The sequence below is a fragment of the Gossypium hirsutum genome, chromosome A13, assembly GCF_007990345.1.
Source record: "Gossypium hirsutum isolate 1008001.06 chromosome A13, Gossypium_hirsutum_v2.1, whole genome shotgun sequence".
Taxonomy (NCBI): Eukaryota; Viridiplantae; Streptophyta; class Magnoliopsida; order Malvales; family Malvaceae; genus Gossypium; species Gossypium hirsutum.
Window position 1 is genome coordinate 28383022 of NC_053436.1, and position 12278 is coordinate 28395299.

Genomic DNA, 12278 nt, shown 5'->3' on the forward strand with positions numbered 1-12278 from the left:
AAACCCGAGATGAGTCCGAGGAAGCAAAGAGCCATGCTCCAGCTTCCGTACAACAAGCAACGTCTGGTAGCCGTAGGTGGCCCATGTTTAGGGGCAGGGAATAGGCAAAGACAGCCTTTTTCGAAATAATGGATGAATGCTTTGGTAAATACTTGAGGACCAACCCTGTTATACCACGACCTCCCCCACCCCCTACCCGGTCTGAAGAAGAAGTACGACAAGGTATGGCGTCCGTAAGAATTGGTAAAGCTCCAGTAGATAAACTAAGAAAATACTAGGCTGAAGAGTTTAGGGCCACAATTGGCGATGATCCTTAATGTGCTGAGTTCTGGCTTGAGAATGTCGTGTGATTTCTTGACGAACTATCGTGTACCCCTGAGGAATGTTTAAAATGAGCGATATCTCTCCTGAAAGACACTACATACCACTGGTGGAAAACTGTATCCTCCGTGGCACTGAGAGAGAATATTACATAGGAATTCATTCAAGCTGAATGTAAAAAGAAGTACATTAGTCAAAGATTCTTGGATCTGAAGAGAAAGGAATTTCTAGAACTTAAGCAAGGAGATTGAACTGTGGTAGAATATGAACGAGAATTTGTTCGACTAAGCTAATATGCTTAAGAGTGGGTTTAGACTGAAGCGGAAATGTGCAAGTGCTTCGAAGAAGGATTAAACGAGGACATTAAACTGTTGATTGGGATCCTTGATATAAGAGAGTTTGCAGTGTTGGTCGACAGAGCCAAGAAAGTTGAAGAGCTAAATAATGAAAAGAAACAAGCAGAGAGGAAAGCTCGAGTTCAGAGTAAGAGATTCATGGTTAAGACATATACATCTCCCACAAAAAAGTCGAGAAGCCATCATGAACGCTCCAATTCATCAGTGCGATATTCAGGTAAAATAAGAGCCTCTAAGCGCCCAAATCTGCGGTCTTCATCTCTCATGACAACTAGTGTGGGGAGTGTGGGAAACCAAAAGCCCCAATATAACAGTTGTAACAAGTTTCACTTTAGAGAGTGCCAGATAAGGATTGGGGCATGCTATAGATGTAGTTCTCTCGACCACTTCCTTAAGGATTGCCTAGAACAAGATAACAAAGAGGTTGAGCCAAACTCAAAACCGAATGCTCCTATCTCTTGAGGTAGACCTGTAAGATACCCAAAAGTGCCAGTGGTGGTTGTAATGTTGCAAAGGAATCCACTGCAAAATCAGAGGCTCGAGCCCCGGTAAAGACTTATGCTATACGCGCTGGAGAGGAAGCCTCAGCTCCTGATGTCATTACGGGTACATTTTCTCTTGATGATATCCCTGTAGTTGCTTTAATTTACCCGAGGTCAACCCATTCGTATGTCTGCATGACATTGGTGTCTAGTAAAAAATTACCTGTAGAATCTACAGAAGGCGTGATTAGGGTGTCGAATCTATTAGGCAAACAAGTACTAGTTGACAAGGTATGCAAGAAATGTCCTTTAATGATTAGAGGCCATTGTTTTTCAGTCGATTTAATGTTGTTGTCATTTGATGAGTTTGATGTTATTTTGGGTATGGATTGGTTGACACTTCATGAAGCTATAGTAAATTGTACATAGAAGGTCATTGAATTGAGGTGTGGAAATGGCGAAACTCTTTGGGTTGAATCAGATGAGTCATGCGTACCATCCGTTGTGATTCCCTCTATGTCGACTCAAAAATGCTTGAAAAAGGGATGTGAAGCCTACCTAGCTAATGTGTTGAATACTAAAGAATCTGAATTGAAAGTCGAGTCAGTGCCAGTAATATGCGAGTATCCAAATGTGTTTCTAGAGGAGTTACCAGGATTACCTCCTATTTAGAGAAGTTGAATTTAGCATTGACATAGTGCCGGGAACAGTACCTATTTCGATTGCTCCGTATCGAATGGCTCCGACTGAATTAAGAGAGTTAAAGTCTCAGTTACAAGAATTGACGGATAAGGGTTTTGCAAGGTCTAGTTTCTCTCCTTGGGGTGCACCGATACTATTTGTGAAAAAGAATGATGGTTCAATAAGATTATGCATCGATTATCGTCAACTCAACAAGGTGAAAATCAAGAAAAAATACCCGTTGACGAGGATTGATGATCTGTTTGACCAGCTGAGGGGAACAACAGTATTTTCAAAAATAGATTTGAGATCCGGCTATTACCGACTGCGAGTTAAAGAATCAGATGTACCCAAAATTGCTTTCTGAACAAGGTATGGTCACTATGAATTTCTTGTTATGCCGTTTGGGCTAACGAATGCTCCCGCAGTATTTATGGACTTAATGAACCGAATTTTTTATCCCTACTTGGATAAGTTTGTTGTAGTATTTATTGATGACATACTAATTTACTCACATGACAAATCCGAGCATGCGGAACACTTAAGGACAGTTTTGCAAACTTTGAGAGATAAAAAAATGTATGCTAAGTTCAGTAAAAGAGAATTTTGGCTTAAAGAAGTTGGGTTTTTAGACATGTTGTTTCAGAAGATGGTATTAGAGTTGACCCAAGTAAGATTGCGGCCATCATCGAATGGAAACCACCGAGGAACGTGACAGAAGTTAGAAGCTTTTTAGGCTTGGCTGGCTACTACAGATGATTTGTTAAAAGATTTTCTATGATCGCCACTCCGATAGCCAGGTTACTCCAAAAAGATATTAAGTTTGAGTGGTCCGAAAAGTGTCAGCAATGCTTTGAGAAACTAAAGTCGTTACTAACCGAAGCACCGATTTTGGTACAACCCGAGTCGGGTAAAGAGTTCGTGATTTATAGTGATACATCCTTGCATGGTTTGGGATATGTACTCATGCAATAGGGTAAGGTAGTAGCCTACGCTTCAAGGTAATTGAAGTCTCACGAGAGGAACGACTCGACACATGACTTGGAATTGGTCGCCATTATTTTTGCTTTAAAGATTTAGAGACACTATCTGTATGGTGAGAAGTGTCGGGTGTTCACCGATCATAAAAGTTTAAAATACTTGATGACTCAAAAGGATTTGAACCTAAGGCAATGTGGATGGCTCAAATTACTCAAAGATTACGAGCTTGTGATTGATTACCATCTGGGTAAGACGAATGTAGTAGCCGACGCTTTGAGTAGAAAATCATTGTTTGCGTTGAGAGCTATGGGTACGCGGCTGGCTTTGTCCGAAGATGGCTCGATCCTAACAGAGTTGAGAGTTAGGCCGATCTTTCTTCAACAGATTTGTAATGGCCAGAAAGTCGATAAAGAGTTACAAGCTGAAAGAGCTCAATGTGAGTCTAGCAGTGAATTAAATTTTCAGATCGACTCCGATGATTGCTTGAGGTTTCGTAGTAGGATATGTGTTTCGAGCAACGTCGATTTGATTCGAAATATTTTACATGAGGCGCATAGTGGTTGTTTATCAGTCCACCTGGGTAGTACAAAGATGTATAATGATTTGAAGAAATTGTATTGGTGGAATGGTATGAAAAAGGATATCTCTGAGTTTGTGTCGAAATGTCTGATTTTCCAACAAGTAAAGATCAAACATCAAGTGCCTTCAGGGTTACTTCAACCTATCATGATTCCCTAATGGAAATGGGACCGTATTACTATAGACTTTGCGACAGGATTGCCTTTGACTCCAAAAAAGAAAGATGTCGTCTGAATCATAGTTGACAAATTGACTAAATCAGCTCATTTCATACCGGTACGAACCGATTTCTTACTTGATAAGTTAGCCGAGCTGTACATTACTGAAATTATGAGACTTTACGGAGTACCATTGTCGATTATTTCGAATAGAGATCCAAGGTTCACTTCTCGGTTTTGGAAGAAGTTACAAGAAGCCTTGGGTACAGCTAAACTTTAGTACTACTTTCCATCCACAAACTGATGGCCAATTCAAGAGAATGATTCAGACGTTGGAAGATATGTTCAGGTGTTATGTTCTTGAATTCCAAGGTAGTTGGGAAAAGTACTTACCGTTGATAGAATTTGCCTACAATAATAGTTATCAATCAAGTTTGAGAATGACACCTTATGAGGCTTTATATGGATGTAAATGTTGAACACCCCTATATTGGACTGAGCTTAAAGAAAACAAGATTCATGGGGTCGACTTAATTAAGGAGACTGAGGAAAGGATAAAGATTATTCGTAATAGTTTGAAAGGTGCTTCTAACAGGCAGAAATCTTATGCTAATTTGAAACAAAAGGAAATTGAGTATCAAGTTGGTGATAAGGTATTTTTAAAGGCGTCTCAGTGGAAAAAGGTCCTGAGATTTGGAAAGAAAGGCAAATTGTGTCCTCATTTTATAGGGCCGTATGAGATTACCGAAAGGATTGGACAGGTAGCATATCGGTTAGCCTTGCCATTAGAGTTGGAAAGAATTCATGATGTGTTCTATGCGTCCATGTTGTGCCGTTATCAATCTGATCCCTCACATGTAATTTCACCAACAGAGGTTGAGATTTGTTCAGATATCACTTTTGAAGAGGAACCGATTAAGATACTAGCTCGGGAGGTCAAACAGTTAAGTACTGTGGCAAAAGCATGGAGTCGAAGAGGCTACATGGGAGCCTGAAGAGACTATGAGACACCAATACCCGAACCTTTTTACCGGTAAGATTTTTTGGGGATGAAAATCCTTAAAAGGGAGAGAGTTGTAACATCCTGATTTAGGGCCTAGTCGGAACAGTGGTTTCGGGACCGTATATCCGAAATAGAAATAATTATTTCATGATTATTATGAGGTCTAGAATGAGAATGTATGCTTGTGTAAAAATTTTATGGAGAAATTCTATGCCTAAGATGCTCAATTTGACATTAGGAACCAAATTGCAAAATATACAAAACTTGAGTTTTAGACGCTTTTAGCATGAAATTGAGTTGGGTTATAAATTAGAGGACCTCAAATAGTAATTTGACCAATTTCTAAATATTTGGACAAAAATAAGCATGCATTGGTAAAATTTTAAAGAAATTCCTTAAGGGCATTTTGGTCATTTAGTTAATTAAAGAATAAAAAAGGGAAAAATCAAGCAAAAATGTTGTCCATTTTCTTCATGGTATACCAAAAATTTAAGGGGCTCCATAGCTAGGGTTTTCAACATTTCAAGTTTGATTGTAATTGCTCCCTAGCCCCATTTTTTATGTTCTTTATATTTTTGAGATCATTGAAGCATGTTCTAGCCATTTCTACCCTTATTTTAAGCTAGGTTCATGTTCAAAAACTTACCCACGTGTGACATGTTTGTATTTTGGTGTTTAATGGAGGAATATGAAAGTTTGATGTATGATAAACATCTTTTGTCAAGTGGTTTTCCATGAAAACACCTAAAAAGGGACCAAGTTGTAAAAGATGTAAAAGTGGGTAGTAGAAAAATGAAATAAAGGAAAATGTGGACTATTATAGGCTAGAATATAACTCAACTAGGCTTGGGAAATCAAGGGAATGCATGTATTTCGTTATACGAGCCTAGGGACTAAAATGTAAAAATATGTAAAGTTACGGGTAAAAAGATAATTTTGCCATAGAGTAAGTTTCAAGGCTAAAATTGAAGAATGTGATGAATTAATAATTTAATTTGTTTATATAGACTCGGAAAGACCAATTTCGAAAGTAGATCGTGGAAAACAAAAGGTTTTGAAATAATCAGAATCTAAACCTGAGACATCATTCAGGTAAGTTCGTGTAACCTAATTGGATGTTGATGCATGTTGACCTTAATTGTTGTATTGAATTGAATGTGAAATGCATGAATAATGAATTGTATGAAAATACCCATAATTTCAAAATCGATTGAAAATGGGTTAGAATCCGTTTGAATATGGAATTCCGATGGATAGGTCATTTCTCATGAGAAATGGGATCCTGCATGTGTTGCGGAAAGGATTTTAATCTACTAATCTCATTATGGAAAGGATTTAGCCTGGACGGGTAATCCTGAAACGAGCCTATTGAGCATACATTTCAGTTAGGATTTAGCCTGGACTAGTAATCCAGATTAGACTCTGTAGGGTATTCTTTGTCATATAAAAGATTTAGCCTGGGCTGGTAATCCGACGAAGCCTTTAGAGTACATGGTACAGCTAGCATTTAGCCTAGACTTGTAATTCTACTATAAGAGATGGGGCTCGAGAGTTTACCGGATAGGGTACTATTGGATATGAATTGACGGTTAATAAAATAGTACACATAAAGCATACTAAGTGATGAAATATCCATCGGGAATTCAATGACTCACCAGATAAAACAACTGTAAATGGCATGAGAAATACGAATTTGAATATGTATAAGATGTGATGAGCTCATCTATAGATCTTGAAAATTTTATGACTAACTTGTTCATTGAGTGCATGTGTTTAGGGAAAATTATTTATAATTGATGGATAACATGGCTTATTGTGATTATGTGTTTAAAATGACCGGTAAGTTTACTTTCCGTTATACGAACTTACTAAGCATGTAATGCTTACTCCTTTTTACTTTTCCCTGTCTTATAAAGCTTCTGGACTCATGAAGGTTAGAGGACGGTGGGAGTTTGATCACACTATCGGCAAATCTCATTTTGGGTATAAAAGAACTATTCATTTTGATATAATGGCATGTATAGGGTAACTTACCTTTTTGGTCATATGTGTCATTTAATTTGGCCAAGTGTAGTGGCTTTTAATGATGGATAAATTCATTTTGTATATGGCCATGAGATGTGGCTCATATTTTACTGTTGGGTTGTAACACTTATTAATCATGTATGCATGCAATGTGTTCATGTTGATGTGGTTGCTTGTGAATGATGGATATAAGGTATGGCATGTTTATTTGGTGAATGATCCATGATCAATGAGTATGGCCACAGTAATGTTATAAATGTGTAAAGTTGGAAAGAAGGATATAAAAACCTAGAGGTTATGAATTGGTATGAAAAAATTTGGAAATGCATGTAAAAATTTGATATTGTGCATGGAGGCATTAAGGGTATAATTTAATCATGGATTTGGATATTGGAGTAATTTAAATGTGTTTTGCTGTATGCTAAGAACATGTATAAAATAGTGAGTCTAAAGGGTGGCAAAAAAGGCTTGTAAAATAGCATAGAATTTGTTCACACGGGTAGACACACGGGCATGTGTCTAGACTGTGTGTGACACACGATCTGCCCTAAGGGTGTGTTGTGCGGCCATGTGTCCCCTGCACCTTAATTTTACAAGTCAAAATGCCCAGTAGTAACACACAGGCTAAGACACGGGCATGTGTCTTAGCTGTGTGAGAGACACAGCCTAACCACATGGACGTGTACTCTGGTCGTGTAAAGTTTGCACCATTTTATGAAAAATCATTTAATTTTATTTGGCTACACGACCTGGTCACACGGGCATGTGCCATGGCCGTGTGACCTTATTTTGGTGCTGACATCATAGTCAAAGAGTTACACGGCCTGAGGACACGGGTGTATCCCCTTCTTCACACAGGCGTGTGAATCTGTGTTAAAGAAAATTTCCCAAGTTTTTTCTAAAGTTTCCACTTTGGTCCCTAACTATTTTCTAATGTATGTTTTGGACCTCGTAGGTCCATGCAAGGGACGTTCCGCATATGTTTGAATGACTTTTGAAATGAAAAAAATTTTATAGCCCGATTTTGCATGAACATTTGTATGCATGTTCGGTAATGCCTCGTACCCTGTCCCAGCCTCGGGTACGGGTAAGGGGTGTTACAATTGCAGACTTCTACCTGGTGGGAAGAGGCCATTGAATTGGAGGTATCTTCTACATGACATAGTTGAGTAGTTGAATGACAGCTAAACACAATGATGCATCTCACGCATAGATGGCGAAGTTCGATATGCATGGAACAAATTTTCCTTATAGATTTCTTTTAAACCTTTTCGTTCACATTTCCCTGTAACCAAGCCCCTTCTTTACACGAATCAGAGTAAGTAACATATATATATATTTGTGTTTCTTGTTATCTCCTTAATTCAAACAATAATGAGGAAGAAAAGTAAAATTCAAGGTTGTTCATATCGCTTGTTGATAAACCGCAATCTATATAATGTTAAATTTGAATTTTTGTTTCTAATGAAACAACATTTTATGACATAAACTTGACCTCCTATTCTAGCAGGTACAATGCAAGTGGTTGTGATTTGAAGACTTAAATATCATAAAAAAAAACCAAGCAAATTCACTACTCTACCATGTGTTTGTTGTGTCTCAACTATAATGGAGATAACTTAAGAAGCAATTGATTCAAATAATAGTATATTATTTTAAAATGCAGTAAATAAAATATTTTAATATAAAAATAAAAATCTTTTAATATAATTTAATATAAAATAATTATATTCAGAATGTTATTAAATTATATATTATTTTTATTAAATTTTTTAATAATAATCTTATTAAAATTTAATAACAATAATCATTTATCTAAAAAAATTCTGCTAAGGGTATTCTAGTCATTTTAGTTTTTTCCCTTATGCTATTACAAGTCTATTCCATTCAACCAAACACAAGAATACTATTACAGTTCTATTCCATTACATTCAACCAAACAATTGAATTACTAATTATAGCTTTATTCCATTACGGCACTATTCCATTCCAATGAACCAAACGTGTTGTTAGTGCTTCACATTTATGTTTTACAATTAAACTAAAACCTTGTTTGTTATTTTATCAATTTTTTTATAAATATATTTGCTATACAATTTATTTGTCATCCACATTGTAGGTACGCCATAATCTAGTATTGACAGGGGCAAAGCCAAAATATTTTTTAAGGAAGGCGGAATTGAATTATAAACTTTTTAAGAGATTCAGATGTAATTTTTTCATATACTAATTTATAATTCTATTGTTTTTGAAGGGACTAAATAATTTTTTCATATTTGGGGGTCAAAGTATATATTTATGAAAGATTAATTTACAATTTTATAATTTTTAGAGGGACTGAACTAAAATTTTTCATTTTTTAGAGGGCCAAGGCCCCTACTAGCCCCTCTAGCATCACCTTTAAGTATTGATAATGTCAATGATTTAGTTGATATTACAAGTCAAATCAATACTAACTCAAAAATAATAACAACTATACAATGATAAACAAGTGAAGTGCATTTAAAATTCTTAATTTGATGTATTTACCTATTTAAATTTCTTTATAAAAATTTTAAATGACATTATTATATTTTTTTGACCCAATGGATAAAACTATTCATAGGCTCTCTCCAATCTATAAGTAGAAGGATGATGCGTTTCAGATTACTTGAACCCATGTCCTCATGTATTGACAACCATTCTCATGCCAATCAAATTAAGACTCAATCTGTTATTGTCATTATTTTTAAATTTAATAAATATGACTTGTATTTTCATAAATAAATAAATAAAAGTGAGCAGTGGAACCAGTATTTAGGTAGGAAGTTTAGAGTAAAATGTAATTTTTATTATTGGATTAATTTTTTTATAATTTTTATAAAGATTAGTTTATATAGAGAATTATGGTTAAGAAAATTTTACTTTGATCAAAGGTCTTATAATTTTCACTATAAAAATTATTATAATAATAATACAAATCACCAATAAGAGTGTAGAGAAAATGACAAGATTAAATATAAATACTATGTATTAATTTTCTCCTTAAGCCTGTAAGCTTTGTTGGAATACATTCTGATTCTTCTTTTTAGTGATTTAAATGAATGTAAATGTTAAGCATGGGCCTTTTCCACAAAGAAAAGATAGAGAGAGATTAGGTGAATGGAAGACATGCATGCTTATTAGATAGCAAGATTCATGGCATCAACCTTTCCTTTTGGGTTCAAAGCTGATAATGTTAGTCACAACATGTCTTTAGTCAATCCCAACATCCCAAAAGAATAAAAAGGAAATAACTAGATTATGATTTGTGAATCATGTTTTTAAATTACAGATAATTGTCATGTATTTCAATTATGGTTTTGAGTTTTAAGTTATTCCCCAATTTCTTTTAAATACTTAAAGTAATAAGGGCCAATTCCCTTAACTTTTTTTAAAATTCTTTTAAACCTCTAGTTTTAAATTTTTTATTTTAATATTATAATTAGTATTTTAAAAAAAATTATTATTTGTGTGTTTATTGTCTAAGTTCTCATAGAGAGAATTTGGAGGTGAGTGTTCTTATCTTTAGGTACAAATATGAGATCTCTATATTGGGGAATGATAGAGTGTGATTCATTTATTGTATTGTGGATTAAAGATAGTGAAATTACTCAATAGGTTAGGCTTCACAGATGTCAGGAAACTGAATTGCGTAAGCAAATCTTTGCGTTCTTTGAGTTTTTGTTTGCACAGTTTTCGCAGTGCCAAAGCTGTAGTGGCCACCACAATTTAACATTTCTATTGCAATTTTCATTTTAAGCAAATAGGCAACTTAAGGTAGCAACATAAACTAATACAAAGTAGTATCTAAATATTAATTTGGTAAAAATAAAGCTTAATAATTACAATATCTAAGTATAAATGGTATCAAAATATTAATTAGGTAAAAAAATAAACTTAAATAATTATAATATCTAATACAAATTCAGTGTTTAACTTATTTTGTTTTTTTTTTTTAATTTTGGTGATCAAGATTATCTTGAATTTAAAAACACTTTGTTAAAAGTAGGCCTAACTTGACTTTGAGCAAGTATATTTTGTAAAATTATCTCAAACCCCTTATAAACAATTTTGGCTTTACTCTGTGATATGAGATTCCGGGATAAGATTTCGCATTTATATTTCAAACATTACCTTGAGTAAGTAATCTCACATTCTTAATCATGACAAAATTTCTGAATATAGAATTGAAAAAACTCAAGTACCATTTTAAATATCGAAGTCAAACTCAGGTATCAAATTGAACATTTAAGCCAAACTCAAATAGTATATTAACAATTTTCAAATATATTGTCTCAAATTTATGAACTTTAACTAGGAATTTAGTCATATTGTCAACAATATTTCAATTTGGTATGTTTATTTTTTTTAATTTAACTCAAACAAATTTATTCAGGCTTGACTCAAATTTTATTTCATTTAACTCAATTTAAAAAAATTCAAATAGAGATGAAAAAATAAAACTTGTCAACTTAACAAACTTAAAATTTTTCACTCAATTCAATTCGATTAAATGTTTATCCCTAATTTCAATTATAATTAATTTATTGTTATTATTATAAGTTGAGAAATTAATATTTATTTTATTATATTACATTATGTCTATTAAATTTTGGGATGTTTTTTTTATAACAATTTACCATGCTTTTTTTTATCATTTTAGTCCTTTAACAAATAACATGTTCTAAAACTTAAAAAAAAAAAACTTTTTCTTTTCTTTTCTTTTCTTGCCACTTTAATTAAAGGATAAGCCATAGTTACTTATTACCATTTCCGATTATTAATTTGAGAAAGAGATATAGAATTTATTTACCAGATAACTATGCACATTTATTCATCAGTAAAATAAAATACTACAAGTTTTAACCTTTATGTAGTAAATAATGAAAAAAACCAAATTCTATAGGGAGAATTTAGTAAAATATACTTTTAGATATACATTATGTTAATTAAATAGTAAAATTTTACATTCCAACCAACTTAACCAAAAAGGCTAATGTAACAAACCCGTAATGTGTTAAAATAATTTTACATTTCAATAATCTTATTACGATAAGTAATATTACATTCGTGAACCAAACACCTCATGAATGTCAACTCTAATTTGAAATTGAATATATCTAAAATATATTGATCAAATTGAAAACGTGTGAATATCTTTTGTATAAACAACTTAGATCTAACACGTTAAAAATTAACTATTTTAAAATTTATTAACATTGTTTGAAATAATTGTTTTAAAATTTATTTAAATTGTTTGTTTTTTAAATGTGTTTGATCTAAGTTGTCAATAGGTATATACATATTTACATTTCAATCCACGTGTTTTAAATATACGAGTAAACTACACGTAAGATCACTAAAATATTAGTAAGTTTACATTTTGGTCACTCAACTTCAAAAAGTTACAAAATAGTCATTAAACTATTCGAAAATTTTCATTTTCAATCATTGAACTATTCAAAAGCTTGTATTGAAGTCGCTAGACTACTAAGTTTTTTTAAAAAAGCTTGGCTAGAAAGCTCTAAAGGATGATTCGACGATCAGTACGGTGGATTAGTATCCATCGACGAGTAGAAGATATAGCTTAGACCCAAGTCGACCTAACAATCCGTGTCAGAGATCGGAGAAAAAAACTGTTTGGATTTTGACTCGCAAATTCATGACGTTT

At 33.6% G+C, this 12278-nt stretch overlaps 1 protein-coding gene across 1 annotated transcript; it reads left to right on the forward strand.

The window, feature by feature from the left end:
* The first annotated feature begins 647 nt into the window (after positions 1–647).
* Positions 648–1831, forward strand: LOC121212291 (uncharacterized). Its single transcript, XM_041084745.1, has 3 exons — positions 648–1100; positions 1193–1450; positions 1589–1831. The coding sequence occupies exons 1-3, from the start codon at positions 648–650 to the stop codon at positions 1829–1831; spliced, it is 954 nt and encodes a 317-aa protein (XP_040940679.1).
* Positions 1832–12278: the final 10447 nt, after the last annotated feature.